Source organism: Daphnia pulicaria, chromosome 12, assembly GCF_021234035.1.
Source record: "Daphnia pulicaria isolate SC F1-1A chromosome 12, SC_F0-13Bv2, whole genome shotgun sequence".
NCBI lineage: Eukaryota > Metazoa > Arthropoda > Branchiopoda > Diplostraca > Daphniidae > Daphnia > Daphnia pulicaria.
In genome coordinates, this window is record NC_060924.1 from 304104 (window position 1) to 330066 (window position 25963).

At 42.1% G+C, this 25963-nt stretch overlaps 3 protein-coding genes and 1 long non-coding RNA gene across 7 annotated transcripts in view; 1 reads left to right on the top strand and 3 right to left on the bottom strand.

Annotated features, from left to right (window-relative positions):
• LOC124316316 (lactosylceramide 4-alpha-galactosyltransferase-like) overlaps positions 1–17062 on the top strand; it is a 36471-nt gene extending 19409 nt beyond the window's left edge. The window contains exons 1-6 of one of the 4 annotated variants that reach the window (XR_006911829.1): positions 1024–1111; positions 1191–1631; positions 6162–6387; positions 12563–15896; positions 15984–16060; positions 16136–17062. The gene's annotated coding sequence lies outside the window, so the exon portion shown is untranslated. Of the gene's footprint in view, positions 1–1023; positions 1112–1190; positions 1632–6161; positions 6388–11878; positions 12130–12562; positions 15897–15983; positions 16061–16135 lie in introns of those variants that run through there. The other 3 variants (XR_006911827.1, XR_006911828.1, XR_006911830.1) reach the window with 3 other exon arrangements.
• Positions 2363–3991, bottom strand: LOC124316623. The gene is made up of 5 exons (XR_006911866.1): positions 3430–3991; positions 3285–3350; positions 3120–3223; positions 2913–3054; positions 2363–2851 (listed from the first exon to the last, which is right to left on the bottom strand). It is a non-coding gene; the product is annotated as an uncharacterized LOC124316623 (long non-coding RNA).
• On the bottom strand, positions 7035–11387 carry LOC124316138 (vascular endothelial growth factor receptor 1-like). Its single transcript, XM_046781895.1, has 16 exons — positions 10949–11387; positions 10713–10878; positions 10497–10648; positions 10265–10439; positions 10025–10198; positions 9659–9954; positions 9322–9579; positions 9118–9262; positions 8820–9047; positions 8601–8754; positions 8420–8505; positions 8195–8355; positions 8010–8132; positions 7807–7936; positions 7351–7744; positions 7035–7276 (listed from the first exon to the last, which is right to left on the bottom strand). Exons 1-16 carry the CDS (start codon positions 11264–11266, stop codon positions 7225–7227), a joined length of 3012 nt encoding a protein of 1003 aa, XP_046637851.1. The 5' UTR covers positions 11267–11387; the 3' UTR covers positions 7035–7224.
• Positions 16968–19567, bottom strand: LOC124316197 (eukaryotic translation initiation factor 2-alpha kinase-like). Its single transcript, XM_046781997.1, has 8 exons — positions 19229–19567; positions 18698–19159; positions 18230–18628; positions 18024–18173; positions 17754–17964; positions 17507–17688; positions 17280–17438; positions 16968–17213 (listed from the first exon to the last, which is right to left on the bottom strand). The coding sequence occupies exons 1-8, from the start codon at positions 19472–19474 to the stop codon at positions 17085–17087; spliced, it is 1938 nt and encodes a 645-aa protein (XP_046637953.1). The 5' UTR covers positions 19475–19567; the 3' UTR covers positions 16968–17084.
• Between the last annotated feature and the right edge of the window lie 6396 nt (positions 19568–25963).

The window sequence follows — 25963 nt, forward strand, 5'->3', positions numbered from 1 at the left end:
TTCGCTTGAACGAAAATGTTTGTGTTTCGTTTTCCCGCCACTCTTTCATAACCCCCGCGGGACATCGGAGAATTCATAACAAAATGAAACATTTTAAACTATTGATAATTTCGACTTGATTTTTCAATTTATTATTTGTTTCAATGCTTCATTTTATCAATTCATACTTGAAGTTGCAGTCAAATTTTTCGGGCACAATGGCATCACTGCATGGGTGAAGTGTCTAGACAGTATTTCCGGCAATAATTTTTGTTTCATCTCTTCTTAAAATGAAAAAAAATCTTTTGATTACATTTTTGCTGCCTGGAAACAGACGGATTGCCTATAAATTTCACGTTAAGTTGTTGTAGGCCTTGACAAAGTTTAGACATTTGTCTCCGCCACACGCCATTTAAAAAAATCCATTCCTTTTTGCTGGGCATCCATGGAATGGGTCAGCAGGTCAGCTTGTTGACAGCACAAGAAGTAATAAAAAAAGAGCTGAGTGGAATGGTAGGCTATCTCGTCTAGACAAGTGCTTTCAAGCTATAAAAAAAAAAGGAGCGCCATCATCTACAACCAAAAAAGGATGTAACAAGATCTAAATCTCTTCCGTGCCATTGCAAGTCACAGAGATACGTATGTAAATACTGAAAAAGATAAAACCAATTGAAGAAAACTAAGAATTTTTAAAGTATCCATTTAATAGTTGCCAAAGTTAAAAGTACTCACAACAACCGTAGCGAGGCGTATATGAGAATTCCTATCAATTTGAAAAGACTGCGATAAAATAATATTATTTTATTAAATATGGCTGCAGCATAGAAACAGTCAGCAGATAACAAATTTCAAGTTAATACTTAACTTGTTGCTGGCCTTGAAAAAGTTCACATTTTGTCTCCCTATTTCGATAGAAATACGACGCAGTAACTTCAATGAGGTAAAATTTCTGGTTTAAGATTGAAGAAGACTGCAGCCAAAATGCCACATCTTTGCTTTAACATCCGTTTGTGGTTCTTCCGACTTCCGAGAGTGTTGCTGAAACCCATTTCATCTTGAAATACAAATAGGTTGAATTTCCTCCGGTAGAGGGCAACGTTTCGCGCCGAAATGGCGGCCATTTTTCTTTTTTGTAAGCCTATCCTCCTTTTTTTTAACCGCGATCTTTTGTTCTTCAAGGACATTGTCACTAACCCTATCATTCTTATCAGTTTCCTAGAGGCGTGCAGATTGGAATGTTGCTGGTAGAATCGAGCTGGAACATGGCCAACTTTGGAATGAATTTTTCGTAATAGATAATCAACGTGGCGTGATCAAGTGAACTGATTCTCGTTAAAATTATCTCGTTAAAACTGAAAATCTGTCGAAAATTGAAATCTCCATTGTGACTTCGTTTGATGGTTTGGACTTGAGACACGGATCGGTGAACACCACGACGGTGCTGAGGTCGGCCATCGAAAAATCTGCGTGGCGGGATGCTGCGAGGCCATTTCGTCACCTGTGATATCGTCCATCACGGCATCACCTACAGAAGTTCAAGGGCCATCCCAAAACACGAATGGACTCGACTGGAACTAGGACTGCGAGTTGGATCGGTGCCCAATCCAACGTCCGGCTGTTTCGACGACGAACCGCTGATTTCAAATTTCAAGGTAGGACATTTTTTAAATTCATTTGCCATTTGAGATTGCGGATTTCACAGCTCAGTTTGTTTTCTATTGATTAGCGTTGGATAATGATCGAATCGATCGATGGCTGAAGCCCAGCTGATTTCGCGCCTTTTTCCCTATTGGTGTCTTTTCCACGTGGTCGTGTGAGAGTTTCTGATTGGCCGTCGTATTCATTTCAGGCTTTTTTACTTTGAATTATTCGACTTTGAGTGTTAGACCCCTGTTTTTGCTACACTGCCGAATTCTTGTTTTTCTATTGTTTAGCTAGGTTTTTATGAATTTGATTACCCTTTTAGAGTTATTGTCGAAAACTAAAGCTTTGCCCTTGATTATTGCACAGCTCAGTCTTGGATTTGTTGTCGATGGAAAAATAAGTTTTAATCGGTCGTTGACTGAAGCCCAGGCCCAAGCCCCTCCCTCTTTTGAGTCTTGTTTTTTGTTGCCTTTGAATAATTCGCAATGGAGTTAGACCCCTGTTGTTGCAGCAGTTACTTTGAATTTTCATTGCAATTTTTAACTCGACTTGTTGCCAAATTCCTTTGTCTAATTTTTTAGCTAGTAAGCTGTAAATTTCAATCGTTCTTTTAGAGGCACTGTTAGTTTTGCCATTGATCGGAAACTTTATAAAGTCTGCATGTTATCAAGCTATATTTCTTTTTATTATGTATAATGCCACCCTGGGATATATCCGCCATTTCATTTCTTTGCTGGGATAAAAACTTGAAACTTGGCTAGTGTATTCAGTATAAGTCTATATAGGTGGCAGTTGCATACACAGTTAAATTTTTTGTAAAGAAATGGCCACCCGTTAATGAATTGTAAACGAATGAATTCCCTTCCCCCTTAAAATCCCCTTGTCCAAATGTTGGTGTTGACGTTCATTTTGAGCGTTTTGTTTCGGGTCGTCAATGTTTTTGAATGTTGAACCTCAAAGGGACGCCACACCTTCAACATCAAACCCGTAAATTGGGTAAATTGGTTACGGTATTGTTGTCAAACAAAAACGAGGGTGAACCGTGAATCCAAATAAGCAATCGTCACTCAGAGTTGATCGCCTTTTTTCAAGTACAGCGTCGACTGGAAAGGAAATGGAGAAAACCAAAATCACGTCCGGAAGTAAATCAAAAGACGAATTTCTCTTGACGTAGAAATGGGACGGGCGCCAATTTGACGTCGTCGTATTCGCATCCATTTCTCTTTTTCTGTAAAACAAAAAAGATGAGATGAACAAGAACAAATGAAATAAAATCATGTTGTAGCTACCATTTTCATTAGCATAAAAGTCAAAACGTTTCCATCTTCGATCCTTTTACCGAAAAGAATCCGCTCATGTTTTGTCCCATTTGCTGCAAATCCCAACATGAGGTTGACAGTTGACCAATGTCAACTATTTCACTCGTTCGGGCTGTTGAAAACAAAAAATTTTCATTTCTTTCTTATGAATTAAAAATTTCTGTTTCTAATTTTTACCATTTATTTGGTCGCTGAACCCGCAACGGTGGACTTTGTGCTGCTCAAATTTGTTTTCGTCAAGGTCAAATTTTTTTTTAAAGTTTCCATGTCAAATTTGGTTGCTGAACCATTTCACCCAATTTAAATATAAACAATTTCACACAATTTGAAAATTAATTGTACCTCTCCGATTTCTTTCAAGTTTTTCTTCGGCGGCTTTCAAATCTTGACGTTATTGATTTGAATTCACTACACAATCAAAGAAAGCAAAATTAAATTAAATATATACAATTTTGTTTCAATTTCTTTCAATATTCGTAAGATTTACTTAATGTTCAGTCGACGTCAAATTGGCGCCCGTCCCATTTCTACGTCAAGAGAAATTCGTCTTTTGATTTACTTCCGGACGTGATTTTGGTTTTCTCCATTTCCTTTCCAGTCGACGCTTTACTTGAAAAAAGGCGATGAACTCTGGGTGACGATTGCTTAATTGGATTCACGGTTCACCCTCGTTTTTGTTTGACAACAATACCGTAACCAATTTACCCAATTTACCGGTTTGATGTTGAAGGTGTGGCGTCCCTTTGAGGTTTAACATCTAAAAACATTGACGACCCGAAACAAAACGCTCAAAATGAACGTCAACACCAACATTTGGACAAGGGAATTTTAAGGGGGAAGGGAATTCATTCGTTTACAATTCATTAAGGGGTGGCCATTTCTTTACAAAAAATTAAACTGTGTATGCAACTGCCACCTATATAGACTTATACTGAATACACTAGCCAAGTTTCAAGTTTTGATCTGTAAAAACTAAAAATATGGACGAGGGGTTTTGGGAGCAAATTTCGTTTCTTAACACTTGACGTACGTTTCAAACTGAATGGGAGTTCATGAAAGACTGCGTATTTATATACTGAAAAATTGGGCAGATTCATTCGAATGAGTTTTTGTGTAGGGTTTCGGCAGTATTGCGTGTGCAAGTGTGTCAGGATCCTGATTAAATTATTTATTTATTTATTATTAGTTTTCGCCATCCAGCAGCGAGTGAAAGACTAGTATAAACAGAAATGTAATTGAATATTCCTGGCCAAGTGATACGAGTAATAACAAACAAATCCGCTGTCTACTGCTGGTTAGTTGATTGATTGATTGATGAGTTGCCCAAATCCACCCAATCCAAAGGTCCCACATCGTATGGTCTGATAATCCTGTAGTTCGATATGTTTTAAAAGATAGACGAGTATTGGATTCCTAGAAATGACACACGATATGATACTCAAAATGAACTGCTTTTATACATCTGTGGATTTTTGGGGGTCTCAGTTTATTCTTCTCGTTCAATTTTTCTCTTTTTATTTGTAATGCGAAGAGTTACGAATTTGATAACGAACACACGGACAATTAGAAAATAAGAAATTTTGAAATCAACTCACATCAAATTAATGAAACAGGTCTATACTCTATACCTTATCTGTGTAGATGGTCATGAAAATATGTGGGCACATCAGAATATCAGATGCACTTGAGACGATATTCGCTCGAATTTTATGATTTTATTAGTGGCACTTTTTTGCTTTTAGAAAATCATATTAAATGTTCGGAAATGAAAATGCTGGCATTTTCCCAAAATGTTGGAAATGAGACTCATGAGATTTTGATACTCTGGTTTTATGTGACTTTTATCTTTCGTCTTCGCCTCTCGCCAGCGTGGAAAACATTTCGTGAAAACCAAACACGTCGCACTTGAATTTCGTGTCGAGGTTATCGACAGGCGACATGACACGGTCATTGATTAAAACAGATCATCTTATTTCCCAATGCGCTCATTTTTTAAAGGCCAACAGTCGGGTTTGAATATCTGCGTGTCTACTAGAATTTAATTCATTCAAATACGACCGAATGCGTTTTATATCTTCCAAGCCAACCTTTGACAACTGACGATGATCATGAATCACCTGAAAATTGTCCATTTTCTTCCTGATCAAGTTCAATAAGGTTTGGGTTTGGTGATCGTGCAATGCGAAATAATTCGACTTAAAATGCAGATGAACCGACTCAATTCTTTTTCCGAAACAAATTGAGCAATTCTCATCCGTTCGATATTCACTCGTCGTTCGATAGGGTCCAGCAGCCAGTCACCAACTTCCGTGTTGCCGATCCCTTCTTCGGTGTTAAAAAGTTGGCTGCCATTTCTCTGCTTTACGCCAATGCTGTCTTAAAAAATATTCCGACACCGGTCGTCACCCTCACCAGGTTCAAACTGGACAAATTAGGTTACTGTTTATAACCACGTCGTAAATTTATTTCTTCTCATGAAAGCTCGTCTGCAGAATAAATGGCTTTGGCCATAAGTTTGCCGCGTTAGTTAGGCCACAGACTTTGAGGCTGGCAACTCAGAGTTCAGGTGTTCAAGTTATATGCATTCAGATTTAAACAATTGTGCTGTTTTTTAACACAGTCTTACTGCTTTATCCATTTTGACGGTTTCCTTTCCTAGAAGTGGACTGTGATGCTGGAACCGGTTTCATATTGAACTCGACTTTTCAAAAGACAATGAACAATATAAATGAGTCTGGCTACAGTGATTGGCACTGCCAGACTCCTCCCTTCCTAACATTGTCGGGATGACCAAAACAGCAATGATTTCACCTTCGCAGAGGATAAATATTTGTTTTCTCTTTCACACACAAACACTTTGAGAGATCAAAGGCAACATGCTCTGTGCAATGTTCCCACCCTTTAAGGCAATTGCATAGATTATAATCTAGGAGGAAATGTATAGGTGCAGCAACCAGATAAAAACGACATACCAGAGGCGCTATGGCAAGGTTATCGCAGGCTATACTGAACGAGCGCTCTACATGTCAGATTACATCTCATCCTTTATCATGCGCAGATTATTATTCCTTTTTGCCGACCTGTACCATAGCGACGCCATAATTCCATAAACGTTTCTAGTTCCATCCCGTTCCGTCCTTGAGACGAGATTTCGTTTCACTACGCGGAAGCGATCAATGTGATCAAGTGAAATTGAATTTTCTCCATTTTTTTCTTTAGTTAGCCGATGATCGCCATCGTGACGCCGTCTGAAGTCGAACGTGTTGGATCATCAGTCGTCCAACAGCAGTGAAGCAAAGGAATGAAATCAGTCACCTCCCGCATCATTCGAATCGCACGCAGAAGATGACAAGGCCAGCACCAAGACAGGAAAGACGACACTGGAACTATAGCGAGTTGGAGCTCCGCCAATCCAACTGTTGCGACGACGATGGCGGATGTCAAGGTAGGAAATCATTTTGATTAATTCGTCTTTAGAGATGAATGCGCAACTCAGATTTGGATTCGTTGAGCAAAATTATTATTTTATTCTTTTCTTATAAGAATTATAAGATTAATTATTTCTTATTTTCCTTATAAGGGTCTTGTTGCGATTTTCTTATTCCCTTTGAATCGTCCGCATTTGAATTAGACTGGAGGTGTTGCGACTCTGCCGAATACCTTTTCCTATCGCTTAGCCAAGATTTTGTGAATTTCAATCGCTTATTTAGCGCCACTGTTGAAAAACAATGCATTTCTTGGTATTTGGACAAGAGTGCACTTTCGTGATGGCCAAAAAACATCTTAAAATCTCACCTTCCCCGGGGGACGAATTTTTTGGGTTTTCCCTTTCACCAAACTGTGTACGACGTTGAACGATTGAACTAAAAGGATTTTTACACATCTTCAGACCTTTTAGGGAAATGCGTACCAGACTTGAGGTTCAAAGAGGAAATGCAGAAGTAAAAACAAATAAAAATCGACAGGGTATTTTTAAAAAGAGATTTTATCCGAGTTAAGAATTGCAATGGTAGACATTAAATAAGAAACAAAAAGCTGGATTGATCGCACATTGTTTCGTGCTCAAAAAAAAGGTTGGTAATAACGCCCATCAACCAAAATACCTTATAGTTATATTGCTTCACTGTTTAACTTTACACATCCGATTCATGGCACAGCGATGAAATGGTAAAACTTGTTATTGTTTGGTCGGTGATTTTGATGACAACGAATTTGATTTAACCTGTTTACCCAACGTTACGATAAAGCTGATGGTTAACCCGATATCGACAAGGCCCCCGGTTTAAACGTATTGATTTGGATTGGCTGTTGTTTGGAAAGCATTGACTGCACTCCTGTGGATAACAGAAAAGAAAAATTTGATTAAAAACAATACGCGGTTGTTAAAATGATGGACTTGGTTACTTACTGCGCCCTACGGATATCTCGCAAACTAGTAAATTCCTTGATTTGTGGCTTTGGTTCCGTGTTGCTGACACGCGTAGTTAGAGAGGTCCATCTAGTGGGTTTTTCTTTCGTTTCCAGCGCTTTGGCCAGCCCCAAAGGTTCGCACGTAGTAGCCGTGACTTTCTCTTCGTTGAGCTTCTCGTACGAGTCGTTCAAATTCAAATAATGATCGCTGACTGTCGACTCCATTTCGCTGCTGATTGTTTGCTCGATGTGACTGAAGGTCGGCCTCTCTTTGGGATCCGCTTTCCAACAGCCGGCCATGATTTCACCAATGTAATTGGGTGCATAAGCGGGTTTCTCCATCCGGTATCCATTTTCCAGTTGGCGGACCAGTTGATGATTGGCATCCATTCCTAACATCAAATCATTTGTTTTAATTTCATCGTCGTTTTGACTTTCTTTTTTGACAACCCACCTGGGTAAGGGATTTTTCCCAGTGTAAAGAGTTCCCACAGCAGCACACCGTACGACCAAGTGTCGGATTGTGTGGAAAAGACGCGATCCGTCAACGATTCGATGGCCATCCACTTGACAGGCATCAATCCCTTTTTTTAAAATAAGAATTTCAATTAAATTAAACGAGTTTGACTGGGCAGTTGTTTTTTTCACTCGACTCACCTGCGACGATTTCTGGTAATTTCCCTCGTAATACATGTTTCGTGACATTCCGAAATCGGCCACTTTGGCCACTCCGTCGTCGGCCAGCAGAACATTACGGGCGGCCAAATCGCCGTGAAGAACCTTTTAAACCCACGAACAAATGCCAATTAAATAATAAGCTCTTATAAATTACGCTTTTTTACTTTTCTGCTAGCCAAGTAATCCATTCCCCTGGCAATTTGGAATGACCAAGAGATCAAATCCGCTGTGGTCATGGTCAGTCCATGCACATTGGCGTCGGGGTCTTGTTGGTACGCCCAGAAAGATTCCGGTTCTTTCATACATTCACTACTCGCCGGCCCATCTAAAAGTTAACAGTTTAATATGTGTTATGTGTCCTTGCTATAGAATTAATTGTAAGAGCAGACCTGGATTAGCGGAATTGTTTTCGTCTAAAGTGTTGGCATCGGAAGGCTGCGATCCTTCAGACTTGTCTGGGTTCTCCAACTCTTGGCTGCGGGTTGCAACGGTACAATCGTACAAGGACAAATGAGTTGGACAACTTCATTCAATGTTTTACTTTGAACAGCCTTGCGAGTATAAATTTACCTGTTATTGGCCATGTTGGCCATTTCTTCCATTTCCGCATCCGACAAGAGATTGCCAAGTTCGTCCACTTGATTGATAAAGTTCGGCCGGTGTTTGACCAAATACGTTTGCAAATTGCCATATCGGCAATACTCGACAATCACCATCAGTTCTCCTATACCAGCGGTTTAATAGGTTCGTGTTTTATTTAAACCAAAATCATTTAAAAAAGACACGTACCTCTTATGATGCTTTTGGTGCAGGCCCCCAGTAGATTAACCACGTTCAAATGAGCCCCAAGGTGGATCATGATTTTTAATTCACCGATGAGAGCCTCGAGAGCAGCGACGTTGGTTTGCGACTTGACCATTTTGACGGCCACCGTTTTGACAGTTTCCTCAGAGTCTTTGACTCCGACCGCCTCGCCTTTGACCACTCGACCGAAGCATCCAGCTCCCAGCTGTACACCTTTCATTTTCAATTGAGAGACGATTTAATATTGTGGGCTTTGATTAGATAATTCATTCAAGGGACCTACCCAGTTTGAGTCGACTCCTGGGAAATTCCCATCGCTTATCGTAGGGCAATATTTCAACTTGTTCGTCCAAATTGAGTTGGTCGTTGATTTCTCTTGGGTTTCCGTTAAGTAAAGCGAGTGCTCCGGGAAATAAATTCATTCGTTTCTATCCGATAAAGAGTTAAATCATTTAGCCAATCAAATTATACAAAATTGAAATTATACCTTATCGAGGTAGACTTTAGCTCCAATCACTGTTATGGCCAGCACGATGGCCATTGTAACTGTGGCGGCGGCAATCACAACTGTGTTGTCCATCGCATCCGGCGCTTCGGTAAAGACGACGGTAAAATTCTTGTAACTTTCGCCCAGGTAGTTGCTCAACTGACAGGCGTACGAGCCGACTTCCTCTTCGGATCCTTGCAGAGTCAACACGGTCGAGTTGCCGATGGAGTAGACTTCGTCAAAATATTCAACGCCATCCTGTTTTTCACGCCAAATCGGGACGTAAAATTGTCACTTTTTATTTAAAAATTGATTGAGAAAAACAATTGGTTATTACCTTAAACCATTGGATTTCTGGTGTCGGAATTCCGTGTCCGGTGCAAGTCAAATTTCGCGCAATTCCTTTGATCAGCGTCACTTCAGTTACCTTATTTGCATTCATTAAAAAGGGAATGCGAGTGTTGGTAACTCTGAAGGAAATTGTGTCCATGGCCACATCGCCAACTTCGTTGACTGCTCTGCATTTAAACTTTCTCGGATAATCGGCTGTGACGTTGTACAGCGTCAAAGTGCTCTGGTAGTAATCGTCCGCTTCTCCTCCAATGGCCAACGATGTCGTGTTAATTTCCATTTCTTTTGTTATCGTATGGAAAATAGAAATTTAATTTTCTCTAAATTATTAAAATTCTATTAAAGTACGCACCAAACGCGGATGGCGGATCTGATTCGTTGATGTAAATTAATTCTTCGGTGTCGTTGGTCGTCTGGAAATATCCCCACGTCGGCGGAGAAGAGAAGACGTAAGCGCGGCAGATGAGCGTGACGTCACTTCCAGCCACCGGATTGCGTAGACTGTTGTTTCGTTTTAAATCGAGTCCTGTTGTTTTTGGCGCAAACGGATAATCATTGGATTGATCGAGAAAATAATTGAAAGCTACCTTACCGGAGACTATCATTTTGAATCTTTCGTTGGTCGCCTTGTCCGTCGTGTTGCTCATTTTACCCGAACAAACGTAACTGCCAAAGTCGTCAAGGGTCACCTGTCTCAGCGTCAACCCCTTGGTAGATTGGCGAGACCAACTGGGCGGGCCTGACAATAATTCCCGTTGCAATTCCTCCTGTAGAAATAACTATAGATAACTTAATTGAATGAGAGTTGTTATTTATTGATTTACCGGTGGGAGACTTCCGACGACCAACTGGGTGGTCCGTTTCAGCGACATGACAACATTTGGGTGTGTTGGCTTACAGGGAACGGTGGCATCTTCGCCTTTTTCGATCACGAATCGCTCCTGATTGCCATCCTTGTACACGGCCTCCCTCTTGTCTGTCGATTGAATTTTTGTTTCAAAATGTATCACTCGATTGGGAATAGATAATGGGCCACTTACTGAAGACGTAGAGATATTGTTTGACTCGCAGTTCGCCAAACAGGGGCAGGTAACACTCGTAGTAGCCCGTGTCTCTCGCCCGGGCTTTTAACAGGGTCATTGTCGACGAAACGTGAGTCTCGTTCTTTTCGTACGTAAAGTTCAAACGTTTGTCGCTCATGCTGATCTGTCAATTCCAAAATTTCTACTTTTTTTAAATGGTGAAGCCAAGAAAATCGAGGTGGTTGTTGACTTACTTGTGGCGTTTTGAAGAGATATTCGGGATAAATCCATTTGATTTCGGCCGAGTGGATGAAAATGCAGGTGATGGTGACGTTGTCACCCGAGTTGACGATCTGCTGCGGTCGATTGGGAAACATGATGCCATTGTTCTTGTTCAATTCGCTGGCACGTAAGACGCAATTATGAAATAATACTGAGACTGAGATTAACACTCTGACAAACTGCTCCCTGCTGCTGGAGAAACTGTTGCTACGGTGTTTCACCATCTTCGACTGAATACGCAATAACTCGTTGGCCGAATGTACAATAACGTCAAGGCTAGCGCCCCACATCCAGTTCACAGCTGTTGCTGCTGTAAATCTGGCTTGAATCTGCGACGACACAAATTTGGAAAACCCCCGCCCCAACAAAGAGAATGGGGATGGCAACAAGCATTGCAGCGCAACTAGTTTTCACTTCATTTTTGCATGTCGGGTTTTTTTAGCTCGAGGATAACTGGCGTGAGGGATGGGCGAGAGCCAAAGCCCAAAGGCCAAAAAATAAAACTGGTTTGGGTAACTGTTTTATTTTGGCTAATTGAATGTTACTGTGCTTTTTTGCCAGCCAAAGACGATAAAAACATTTCGTGATTTAAATGTCAACATGTAAAAGTCTGAATGCGCATTCCGTTCCATTTAAAAAATCAACTTTCATTTGGGTTAATTGAGGGCAGCTTTGAAATTCGCGGTTACATGTTTCAGCGGTAGAATTATTAGAAATGTGACAGCTACGCGCCAGACGATTTGAACACGGAAATGGAAGTAGTTTCGTATTTCCTGGTTTGAAAAAGCTCGTCCTTGTCATCGTCTTATTGTTTTCCATTTCTTCCTGTAGGTCGACGAAGGTCGTGCAGACGATGGCCTCATACATTTAATTCGGTGTAATATTGTTGGGTGGAGAGCTCCCGTCTAAAACACGTTCCCTTCCACAATTGGAGATTCTTTTTTTCTCCCCCAACACCAGACGAAACAAGAAAATCAAGGGCGACTCAATTAAAACCCACCCAGCTCAAAACCATAAAATTTTAGTGGCCAAAATTGAACGATAAGTAACAACACTGCAGAATGAAATTTAATCTCCCATACACGACAATTGCGACGGCTGTTCATTGTTTTAAGGTAAACATTGCGACATTTGCAGAGCATGCGGGAGTAAGGTACCCATAGGTATCATTGAGCTGTTTGAAAATTTTGTTAAACTGAAGGTCGTATTTGTTGTCTTAACCTCTAAAATAGTACCAGCTAGGGGTTTATTTCTATTGCGACTTGCGCCAATCTCAGAGGCCAGTGACAACGCCCTAATAGAAAAAGATTGACCTGTGAGAAAAAGGAGGATAGGTTGGCTTAATAGGAAGCGGCCATTATGGCATCATTTTCTCTAATATAGAGGTAGGGGGTAGAAAATGAAACCATCAAGTTTATCCTCCTTTCTCCAACAGCAGTTTAAACAAAAGCGGATCTTTTATTCTAATGGGCGTTGTCGCTTACCGTTCAGTTTCTCAACAGTGTGAAGCGTAGAGGGTAGTAGTTGGTGAAGTTAATTGAATGAATCCCAATCAATGTGATCAAGTGAAACTGATTTTTATCTAGTTGGATCCGCCATCGTGACGTCGATTGAGGACGAACTGCGTCACGGAAATGAACGGCCGTTTCATCACCTCCGACGACATCCGAATGGAATGCGGGAAAATCCAAGGTCAGCCCGAAGAATGGAATGGACGCAACTGGAACTGGCGAGTTGGATCTGCGCCTAATCCACCGTCCGGCTGTTTCTTTGACGACTGCTGATCTCCAACTTCAAGGTAAGAAATATCTTTAATTAATTTGTCATTAGAGAATATTGCGCAGCCTAGTTTTCAATTCTTTGGCGAGGGTCGAATCGATTGACGGCTGAAGCCCAGCTGATACAACGTCCTTTTTTCTTTGGCGTTTTGTTTTATTGGCCATCGTGTCTAATTCAGGCTTGTTGACTTTGAATCATTTGCATTTCAGACTCGTTCTCTTATTGCCATACTGACGAGATGAACTTGTTACTTGGCTGGTGCTGCTCAAGATTATGTCAATTTCAATCATTTATTCAGCGACATTATCGAACTAGCATTTCTATGTGGGTTCTATGCTCCGTTTATTCCAGCAGAGTGCACCATATTTATTCATCGGAATAATTAATCATGTAAAAACGCTATTGGGATATTCACACGCCAAGGATATGAGGTTTAATTGACTTAATTTTCACAAGTGCTATCCCCTTTATTTTGGGGAGAATTATTTCAGTCCATCAATCGATGGAGAGTGCGCAAATTCACTTGTTCGTCGGCCCCTTTTATTTCTCACTGCATCGCCCACCTTTTTTGGGTAGTTATTGCAGAAACGAAAAAGACTAATGACAACAACAATACCAATACAGTGGTATTTAATAAGGTTTCTGCAGATGGATTCCACTTCCGCGGAAATTCCGTCGACCAGCTGGGCCACGTTGGATATTCACTTACATTCGCGCCGCATGTTTCCGAGTTATTGGCGCGTGGCTAATAACGCAACTCTCTAACGCATGGAATCTACTTTACGTCCATTTCCTGGCTTCCTATCGGTACCGCTGTGCCGTATCACTAAACGAGGTTACATACATTCGATTTTCCCGTGAAATTTCTCGACGAAAACGAATCCCTACAAATTGTTTAATACCTTAACCATATCGCAGGCCAAACAACATCCGGGGTAATGAAATGGGAACCGTTAATGCAATAACATCCATCGCCCGCATCTATTTTTGGGTGCAATTGATATTCATCGATGCCAATTGTCGGGAATCTGTCTAGACGCAATCGGCTGGTGGCAGTCGGCAAAATTCTTTTATTTTTTCAAATTTCCAGGTTATAGACACAAATGCGTTTAATTTCGTTCGTCTTTTGGGTGGGAGTGACGTAACGGCCGTCGCGGACGTGCGGAATCGATGAGTTAACAAGGGGTCGGTCCATTTGAGCGGCTGATTGGTCAGTTGCACCAATGTCGGTGCTGTCACTTTTGTCCGTAACAATTACCGTTCTAGGCGATCAAAGTGCCTTTTATTTCTTCTTATTGCTGTCTGCTGTCATTTTATCGGCTAATCGAAGGCGACACCGCCGGCGCTCTCATTTCCAATTCTCACGTCACACACGCGGGCAATATCGTTTGACTCCCGCCAAGTGTCGCTTGTCGCAGCCAATCGATTGCCGACCAGCACACACACATGCCCTTGACTGGCCTGTCGTGTGGTCTGCTGCAATTGTTTGTAATGGTCGTTGATATCCTGTTGTCTCACTTGAACACACCAGAATTGCCAATAAAACGGGTCCAATGTCAACTGGGTCCATTCCTCTACGTTGTCCTTTCAACTGATGACCGTATAGTAAAACAAATTCCTGGTACACAAACCCGGAGGCTCTTGATAATCGTCAACTGTTGCGGGATAGTATATATCAGCTATCGTATAACTTTCATGGTTGAAGTGTCTTGATAATTCATCGATTTGATGAGGCGAAGCTCGTCGGTGTACCTCACGTGCTCCTTTCCGATTCACGGCCGCGTCACCCATGGTCGATATCGTTTGCTCCCGCATGCTGTCGTTTCCTCCTGTCAATATTGCCATCTGAATGACTTGGCATAGTCACACAATCATCTGTCCTGCTGTCGTGGTGCAACACCTGCACACACACGGCCCACACTGTCCCACGCAATTGAGAGCGATGGAGGAAAAAGAAATTCCTTTCTGGCGTGTAGATGAAACGAGAATTGAAGTGAATGAATCAGAGGTGTCATCACGTGAGCGGCTGCCTCTGAACGAATTTTTTCATTCGGGTAAAAATTTCTAAAGCGCTGGCGGGGAATAAAATGCGAGTTGTTTATATTGAGAAGCCCCCCCGAGCGAGTATAGCATGTTGATGAGATTGAGACTGTCAATAGATTTTTTTTTGTCCGGTTGATAAGGGGCTGGCTCCTTTCAGCGTCACGTTCGCGCGTCATCTCATCCGCCGTGTGGCGCAGCCGTGTGTACTAGAACCTGTACAAGTGAGATTGGATAACCGCGACGATGAGTGTGTGTACAGTGTGTACCCTTATTTGGCTATTCTATATAAGCGCCAATGCAATAATTCGGCGCCAACTATAAAAACCAAATTGTCTGTTTGTGCTGTGTAAATCAACCCGCATCACACCGCCGCCAAGACCCATAGAATCAAAAACCCTTTTTGAGTTGACACAATTTATTTGGTTAATACCGGAAAAAGTGTTTGCGGTGGCGGCGGCCCACTCGACTTTGACGTCATCCGCCGACCGACTCTGTGGGCCGCGCTCGTGAATCGCAATCGAATCGTGCAACCAACAGACTCTCGTCGCCCGTCTCTCCCACGCATTGACAACGACACAATGTAATAATACCGCTGCTGCCCAAATGCAAGCAATCTGTCCTCCTTTTCTCTCTCCTTGATTTGTTGTGGTTTTTTCTAAAGGGGGGGGGGGGATGACGCAAATGATAGCGGGACAATTTGAAAACGTTTGTGTGTATTTCCACCCTCCCATGAGAAAAGCGCAACAAATCTAAAAAAGACTGGTGGTATACTACTGCGCACGATGCGCGTTTCATTTCCTCTTGTCGTTGAGCCCAGCCCCGAACGAACGACGGGCTCGTCCGGGTTCGCCCGCGTTTAACGAAGTCCCACATCAGCGCCCATCCGTCCCTTTGCTTATTGTCGCTCAAGCCGCGAGTCGCATCGGTTCGTTCACCACTCACTCAACTTGACAAGTCAAAAGTCTAGGTCCAACCGGTCCTTTTGTCACGATCGCTGTTCTCTCTCCGTTTCGTTCGTGATTCTTGTTATCCGCCCGGAAATTTATTCCAATCAGAAAAGGGGTCCTTCTCAATCAGTTCACGTCCTTTCTCCAATCAGTAAGTTAACATTTGATGATTCTTTTCTCTTTGATTTCTTTTATTTCGGGCGATGACGACACCAATTTTGTTAATTTTCTCGTTTAGATTTTCTTTTTCACCTTTCGCCATGAAATTTTTGAGCTTCGTCTGCTGTCTCGTTGTCTTAGTCGCCATCGGCGCCGGTAAATTATTAATTTGTTCGCCTTTTTTCTATTGCGGCCTCAAATTTAAAATTGTGAATTTCTATGTGTGCGTAGACGCTGAAACTGAATTCATTTGCGAGTTCAGCTCGAGGACGCTGGCCTGCCCGCACGGCAAGAGCCTGGACATCAAATTCGCCAATTTCGGTCGGATTGGCCACAACGTTTGCTTCCGCGGCTACCGGTCGGGAGCCGATCGCGTCAACAATTGCTACGACGAATCGCACACGGACCTAGTGGGCATGCTCTGCAACGGCCAGTCCACCTGCCTTTTGCCCGCCTCCAACGAAGTCTTTGGCGACACCTGCCCGGGCGTTCTCAAATATTTGCAAGTCAAATATCACTGCGTTTAAAACAACAACAACAAAAATCTTTTGAAACACAAACAAACAAATGATTGGGCCCGCAGGTTCAAACATTTTTTTTTACCAGCCGCAACTTTTTTCTCTTTTTTGTGACTGTACACAGCGAAAAACAGTCGTCAAAACATTATCACAACTATTACATATACGTTATACGTTATATTATATTACCTTATCTCTGTTCCGTTAATTTAAATTTCTGATTTTCTCTCTCGTGTAAATTATTTTGCGATCGTCCATTTTTCCGTTACAGGAATTTGATGGCGCGAGGCCACGGCTATATTTGCTTACTTAAATATTATTCCCACCCCACATAAAAATATAATTATGACACACATATTTTGATCATATTAATCAATCGTTGGACCATACCTTTACAGCAACCTCGTCCCTTTTTAAAAAAGGCGACTGGTCGCTTTTGGGTAGTAGATGTAATACGACGAATATTATTATTATTATTACAGCCCTATATATCAACTATTATTATTCTCGATGTCGCACGCACTATATACATTGTTGTCGTTTTATTACGCGTTTGCAGTTTCTCCTTTTTTATTTCGAAAAATTGAGTTATTGGCGCGTCCAATTATTATCTTGACAAAATACATTCTATACATCAGCAGCGCTACCAAATTGAGTACATTTCAACACCAACTTTTCTGTTTCTTGTGGTTATTCTTTTCGCTGGCCAGGGAAATGTTGTCGTCCAGTAACTTTGTGGGCGGATCCTGATCGTCTTTTCCTTCTTCCTGGCTCGTCTCGCCGGCCAGCACCTATATCCCCCCAATAAAATTGAATTAAAATTAGAAGCGAATATAATTAAGATTGCGCCATATTACTTTGCCGACGAGGAATTGAACGGCCTCGTCGATGTTGATGTCGTTTTTGGCCGAAGTGTCGAACCAGCCGCTGAATTTCTGGTGGCGACAGAAGCGATCCACTTGAGCCGGATCCAATTCGTTGCTGGAATGTTTCTGATCCGCCGTCGCTCCGTCACACTTGACACACAAAACCAATCACGGTTAAACCAATCAATCATTCAATTATGTATAAAAGTATAGTATACCTTGTTGATTAAAAGGACGCAGGGCAGGAGAGTGTCGTCGTGCATCCGCAGCTTCATGTCCAGGTCTTTCTTCCACAATGTGGCCGCCTGGAATCCGTTGGGTTGAGTCACGTCCGTCACGACAAAAGCCCCGACGGCCTTTCTGTAAAAGGCGCTCGTCATGAATCGGCTCCTCTCTTCTCCTGTTCAATCAATTAGTAGAATCACTAAAACGGCCGATATTTATTATTAGTTCACGTTGTATAACCTCCGATATCGAAGAATTCCAATGTCAGGTGGTCCGTGTTGTTCCAGGCGATTTCCTTGAAATTGATTCCCGCACCGACTGTCACCTCGTACTTGTCCCGGAAGCTTCCGTGAACGTAGCGATGAATGATGGACGTTTTGCCCGTGTTCTGGTCGCCAATCACCAGCAATTTGTAATACTTTCTCTTTGCCAGTGAACTACTGGACGATTCCTGATGGATCAATCATTTAACACTTCAAATCAAATTGAATTTGTGGCATGTTTTTCAACCTTTTTGTTTGGTGATTTAATTTTGGCTTTGGTCGAATCTTTGTCGATTGTCGACTCCGCCTTGGGGCTGATCCAGGAATGCTCGAGGATGTCTTTGACTTCCGGCCGTCTGTCTGGATTAACTGCGAGCATTTCCGTCAGCAATTGCTCCTGTATTGAATCGATTTTTACCAAATTTTATGGACGAAAAGGTGTTATTGAATTACCACTTGGGCGCCGTGGTCTTTTTTGAAAGTTGGCGGGAAGCGGAGCAATTTCAATTCGGGGATGACGTGAGCTCTTTCGCTGCCCGTGTTAAATTTAACGAGCAATTCAAACAGGATGACGGCCAGAGCGTAGACGTCGACCTTGTGGTTGTAGGGTTTGGACGCCACTTGCTCGGGACTCATGTAGAGCCGAGTGCCGATTTGATCCGTGTGGTTCTTGCAAGGCGATTGCTGCTGTTGAGGTGCTGCTGGGACCAAATTCACCGACTGCAATCCTTGGCTGTTCCAGCCGTTTCCTTCGGCCACCATGTCCTTGACTAGTCCCAAATCGCCGACTTTGATCGTCCCGTCCATGGCGAAGAAAATGTTTGACGGTTTCAGATCGCGGTGGATCAATCCCTGCCCAAAATCAACTCGAATTTATACTCTAATCAAATTAATGAGACTATAATTGGAGGCTGTGAATACTTTGAAGTGGAGGTGGGCGACGGCCTGGAGAATTTGGCGGTACATTTGGTCAATGTCTTGTGCGGGTTGTCGAGTTTCCAGCCACTGGGCCAGACTTTCTTTGCGGCACAGTTCCATCTGGATGTACAGGTACTTGTCGTAGTTCCTGGACAGTGTGCTGTTGGGTGTGGCCAGCTCGATGGCCAGCGACGAGGAATTGCTGCTGCTGTTCCTGTTCGGCCGTAAGTCGCCGAAGATGGAAGCGAACGAAGGAGTCGGAGATTTCTGTGTGTTGGACATTTTAGTTGTTGTTGTCGTCTGACTGAATTCGCTTTCAGTGTAATGGCCGTTCGATTGCTGATGGGATGACGACAGTTTGGCCAGTTGAGTGGCGTCCTGCACTTCCTGCCATCCGGATGGAGGGAATTCCCGCCAGGCGTGAAAGTAACGGACAATGTTGCGGTGATTCAATTCCGCCAGGACCTAATTTGACAAATAATTAAAGTGTACATTCGTTCAACTTGTTTGTTATTAGACGTTGAATCATATTACGGTGACTTCTCGCATGACTTTGGCTCTGGCCTCCTTATTTGACGGTAGTTTGATTCGCTTGACGGCGTAGTGTTTCTGATCGATGAGTTTACGGGCCTCAAAGACCCGGCCGAAAGCGCCCCGGCCGAGTAACGAAACGGGTTGGAAATCTTCTAGAAATCTCGACTCGTAAAACAAATTCTCCTCCTGATTGAGTTCGGAGAATGTCAGTGAGGGCTCGTCCGTCTCGTCGATGGTCGACATCATCTTGATGGCAGTTGTTGATGCTCGAAAAGAAATATCCAGAAACGGGACGCTGCCACTGAAAATTTGGGTCGACACCGACTGACTCACTGAAAATTGTACGCGTTTACTTCTCTACACGGGTGACGACTGATAAGTCAACTTGTTGTCTTATCTTATTATCTCTCGCACGACTAAACATTATTTATCACTGCTCAAAACCGTGTGACTTGAAATAACCCTCACCGTGCTGGGCTATAAACAGTTTGCTTGACATATTTGATTGCTTAACAAATTATCTATTGACATCTGTATTTTTAACCTGACAATTCTCGATTGAATCTACTCATTTTAAGCTACATTTTTTCTAACGTTGTTTAAACAGTTGAGATTAGTATATCCCTAGCAAGAAAAACCAAAAGTCATTTGTTTGCTTTTTAGATGTTTATTTCGAATTTTAAACATGTAGCAAATTGCTAATCGGTGAATAATTTTTTTGAAGGAATACACGAAGGAATAAAAAAAAAATAGAAAAGAAATCGGGTCGGAATATTGACACGTTCACCCAACAAAAGTTTAATTCGTCATCCATTCGACGCACCTTCAACAAGCAAAGCAACTACATTCCGACAATGGTACGAAAATATTTCGACAACAAATGTAGCGCATAAGTACTTTGACCTAACCTATCTTAAATTTACCTTAACTAACCTTATTTAGCCTTAAAAACTAATTGCCGATGTACTTTTTGCTACCCTGTGTCGACGTATTTTCGCACCTCTCGCACCAGTCGAAATTAAGTTGCCTAGTGTCGAAAGACATCAAATCGGTGTCGAATTAAAGTTTTGTCGGATGAAACTTGCAATATCCGACCCAATTATGACAGAAGAAGAAAAAGATGTAAAGAAGAAATAAAAAATGAAGGTAAAGAATTAAGGGGAAGATTATAAAAGTACAAGAAATATAAAGAATACTCGGGTCAATTGTCTCTTCGTCCGGTCCTCCTCTCCACTTATCATCCACCTGTCCTGTCTACTTCCGGTTTCCACTCTTTCTGCTGTTCGTCATCTCTCCGGTCCACCATCTTCTTGAAAAACTCGAAACTGGCAACGCATCACTTCCTATGAATGAAACTATTTTTTTTTTCTATCCGTTCCTTCCCATTCACTCTCGATCTCAACTTCCATCAACCCTTCTCTCTCTGACGGGTATTGGTTTATTCGTCATCCAGGATTTGGCTAATCCTTATGGTCCCGTACATTTCGCGGTGTCTCTTGGAAAATATCATTTTGGCCTTGGTTTTGCGCAGTTTCCTTTTGTCCTCGGCCGGACTGAAAATGACTTCCGGCAGGTCACTGATATTCGCCTTCACCTTGAGACATGCTTCACCCACTGGATTGTGGTCCTCGTCGTAGAGTTGCATAGTCTCAGTGACATCGTCGTCCAAACTGGACACGTAAAGTTTAACAAAGCCGACCGTGGACTTGTTCAATCCAAATTTCGACGACTTTTTTACTTTGATAGTCAGGAAACATCCTTCCGGATTTTGAGTCTTGATGGTAATGTCTTTGTTCCATTCCGGCTGGCTGCCGCGGATCGTTTTGGTTATGATTTTCTTGTCCTGATCACAGATTATGCCGCGCCATTGCTCGACACGCACAGAAACGTAATATTTGTCGGTATCTTTTGCTTCCGGAAAGTTGGCGCCTCTCAGAATTCTCATTTCGACATGCTTTGGCGTCTTGTCGATTTCAATCGAATGCTCGTTTCCAGTGAGCAAGTCTTTGGTGTTAAGGAGGACATTGTCTATCTTCCTGTTTGTCCTTGTGTTTGTCATTTCCGAATTTTTTGCCATGAGAACGGAATTGTCGCCCTTATACTCGTCCATCAATTTGCTCAATCCGGTGCTGCTGGTCTCCTCAGCGATTTGTCGTTTGGTTTGCAGCCGAGACTGCTGACGACTGATGCCTCTTGTCCCATTCGTTGATTGGTCTTTATCGGTGCTCTGTGATTGAGCCTCTTGTGGCTGTTGCTCTGCTCGTTCAATTTTCTCAGGATTAATTGTTTCTTCGGCGATTTCAAGCAGTTGAGTTTCCCCCACCGGATCTTCGTTAGTCACATTGCCGGTGCTGTTGACAATGGTCTTCTGCAAATTCTTGGTCAGACTCTCCGGTTCCGGCTTTTTCTCGTTCGTTTCAAGTTGTTCGTTGGACGGAGGTATGACTTCAGCCGGAATGTCTTTGGGTCCTAATTTTTCGGGAATTTTGGGCAGTACCTGTGGATCTCCAGGCTTATGACGGAATTGATTATCTCCTGCCACCAAATCAGGTTTTTCTGGCTTGAACGGTTCCAGTAAACGTAGGTTAATCCTTGGTTTGGTTTGTGATCCAAAGGTCGAACTAACTTCTTTAATAAACGACCACGGATAGAATTTATTTGGAGTTGTATCATACCATTGATATCCCATGGCTAAGTCTTCTGCTTTATGTCGGGGTTGATTGTCTATATGTTGATTTACGTCGGGTAAACTATCGATGGTTTGAATAGTTTCCCGCGGTTGATCCTTGAGCTCGGTCGGGTTATTTTGGCACGTCTCAAGTTCTTCCGCCGGGATTTCTTTGGGTTCTTCGACTTTCGTGCCGACTTTCTCGCCAACGACCGATTTCTCCGGTTCAGGTTGTAATTGGCGAGTGGAAAAGGTACAGGTCAGTATGTCGATGAATTGACCCCAGTAAAGGCCGACCACAAAGTCTAAGAATACAATTAGGAGAACAGACATCTCAGGACTCAGACACGCCGGTCGTTTCTCGTCCGTTTCAAGTTGTTCGTTAGACGGACTTGGACGACGACGTTTACGATTACGACGACGACGACGACGACGAGTTACTTTAGTCGGAATGTCTTTGGGTTCAGAAACTGGCTCTGGTGATTCCAGTTCCTGATCCATCGCCACCGGATAAGCGTCAGGTAAACTACCAATGGTAAGAATAGCTTCCCGCGGTTGATGATCTTTGAGCAATTCTGGGTTGTCATTCTGATACGCGTCAACTTGTTCTTTATCCAGGGTCATTTTGTCGAGGTCTTGATCAACTTTTGTTCCGACTTTCGCGCCAACGACCGATTTCTCCGGTACAGGTTGTAATTGGCGAGGGTAATAGCCAGCCATAACTATGAATGCAATTAGGAGGGCGATCTGATGAATCGCAAAAAGCACTGCCACAACTAAATACAAGAGTTGCATTTCCATCTTTGAAGGCTTGGTGAATCAGAGATTCAAAGACGATATCAATACAGAAGACAGATGAGTCACCCTACTTTATACCTTCGGATCAGATTGTTGACGTGGCAGCTATTGGAAAGTCACTTTTTGTTAGGCATTTCGTATTTTTGAAAAGCCTAATTTGGTTATTTTCATTGAATTCTAATTCATTTATATATTTCCAACATTATTCAAAAAGAAATTTCATTGAATTCGATTATTTGATTTGTGTTCAATCAATTTGAATGAAGATAATAGGCCAAGACTCGGGTAAGATTGCAAAGTTGCGAAATATTATTTCAAAAATGGTTCATAGATGGCTGCTCGAAATAGAAGTAATAAATCAAAAGTCGGCCTGAAATTATTCTAATAATTAATCTAAACTTTCATCAAGCCAAATCTTGTTATTATAATTGAATTCTAATTTATATTTCCAACAATATTGAAAAAGAAATTGTCTTTTATTTGATTATCTTATAGTTTTCAAGTCGATTTGAATGTAGATGATGGGCCAAGACTCGGACCCGTGCAAGATTGTAGAAAAGTCGAAGTTTCGAAATCAAGGTTGCGTAATTGAGATTGCGAAACATTATTTCGAAAATGGGTTCATAAAAGGCTCGATAAAAAAGTAATGAAAATTCGGCTTGAACTTGAAATTATTGGAAAATCTTCTCTACCCATTTACCACTTCTTTACCAGATCACACTTCTATTATACTATATCTTTACCACATAAGTCAACTTGTTATCTTATCTTATTAATTTATTATCTCTCGCACGATTATCACTGCTCAAAACAATGTGACTTGAAATAACCCTTACCGTGCTGGGCTATAAACAGTCGGCTTGACATATTTGATTGCTTAACAAATTATCTATTGACATCTGTATTTTAACCTGACAATTCTCGATTTATTCTACTCATTTTAAGATGTAAGCTACTTTTTTCCTTGTAAAAACGTTGATCAACAGCGGAGATGTTATGTCCCTAACAAGAAAAACCAACTACCCTAGTCATTTGTTTGCTTTTTATAATAAGTTTATTTCGAAATTTTAACATAGCAAATTGATACTGAAGTAACCAAAAGAATTTTCCGTTAAAAAAAAAATCCAAAATCTTATGATTGTTGTGGCTCCTCCTTTCCCCCTTCATGCTGGAATTTGACGGTATACTTAATCAGTCAGCTTCCGCTTCAGTCCAACGGGTTTTGGTACATCCCGGTATGAGGGTCTCTCTCGGCTCCCTATGGCCGCGTTCACTATGTCGTTGTGTCTCTGGTACAAGATATTGTGAGCCTTCAGTTTGCGCTCTTGCCTTTTGAGCTCGGCCGGACTGGGAACAACTTCACGATCCTTCACCCCCTCATCTGGGTGAAGGAATTGGTATTTGATGAGAAACTCTTTCAGCTTCCGCGAATTGCTCACGGGTTTCGGTACATCCGATAACAGGATCTCTTGGCTCCCCATGGCCGCGTTCAGTTTGGCCTTGTGTCTCTGGTACAAGATTTTGTGAGCCTTCAGTTTGCGCTCTTGCCTTTTTACCTCGGCCGGACTGGGAACGACTTCCGGCAAATCACCGACCTTCATCTCCAGCTCGAGACATGCTTCGCCCACTGGATTGTAGTATTCGTCGTTGAGTTGTATCGTCAGCGCACTGACTTGACTGTTTTCGTTCTGCATCAAATCGGACACGGCCATTTTAAAGAAGCCGACCGTGGACGTCTTGGAACCCAATTTCGACGACTTTTTTATTTTGAGAGTCATTAGACACGATTCGGGATGTTGAGTCTGGATGGTAAAGTCTTGGTTCCATTCTGGCTGGCTGCCGCGGATCGTTTTGGATTTGAATTTCTTGTCTTGGTAGCAGATTTCGCCGCGCCATTCCTCGATCCGCACGGACACGTAATATTTGTCGGAATCTTTCGCTTCTGGGAAGTTGACCCCTCTCACCACTTTGATTTCAATGTGTTTTGGCGAGTTGATGTCGCTCTCATCCTCTTCGTCCTCCTCCTCTTCATGCAGTTCAGTTTCTCCAGGCTCCGGATCTTCGCTATTCACATTTATGGTGCTGTCGTAAATAGTCTCCTGCAAATTATCGGTTAGACTCTCCGGTTCCGGCTTTTTTTCGTTTGTTTCAAGTTGTTCGTTGGACTGAGGAATTACTTCAGCCGGAATGTCTTTGGGTCCTAATTTTTCGGGAATTTGGGGGTGTACCTGTGGATCTTCAGGTATATGACGGAATTGATTATCTCCTGCCACCAAATCAGGTTTCTCTGGATTGAACGGTTCCAGTAAACGTAAACGTAGGTCAATCCCTGGTTTGGTTTGTGATTCAAAGGTCGAACTAACTTCTTTTATAAGTGACCACGGATAGAGTTTATTTGGATCTGTTTCATACGATTGATATGTCATGGCTAAGTCTTCTGCTTTATGTCGGGGTTGATTATCTTTCATCGTCAACAAATCAGATTTATCGGGAATTCGGGGCAGTACCTTTGGATCTCCAACGGACTTTGTTGTGTTTGCATTGTGCTGTTTTTGTTGTAGATCACAATGACATTTTTCAGGTTCAAATAACGTCTGATTTGATGTATCCGTTGCCGGATCTACGTCGGGTAAACTATCGATGGTTTGAATAGCTTCCCGCGGTTGATCCATGAGCTCGGTCGGGTTATTTTGGAACGTCTCAAGTTCTTCCGCCGGGATTTCTTTGGGTTCTTTGACTTTCGTGCCGACTTTCTCGCCAACGACCGATTTCTCCGGTTCAGGTTGTAATTGGCGAGTGGAAAAGGTACAGGTCAGCATGTCGATGAATTGACCCCAGTAAAGGCCGACCACAAAGTCTAAGAATACAATTAGGACGACGAGCTGATAAATCTCTAAAAGCACAACTAAATCGAGTTGCATTTTCATCTTTGAAGGCTTGGTGAATCAGAGATTCAAAGACGATATCAATACAGCAGTCACAACGGTCGCCCCCCTATATACCTTCGGATCGGATTATTGGCGCGGCAACGATTGCAAAGTCACTTTTTGTTAATTTTTTCGTAATTTTGAAAAGCCAAATCTGCTTATTTTCATTGAATTCTAATTCATTTAAATATTTCCAACATTATTCAAAAATAAATTTCATTGAATTCGATTATCTTATTTTTATTAATTCGATTTGAATGTAGATGATGGCCCAAGACTCGATTACGAAACATTTGCTGAAAAGTTGCGAAACATTATTTCAGAAAATTGTTCATAGGTGGC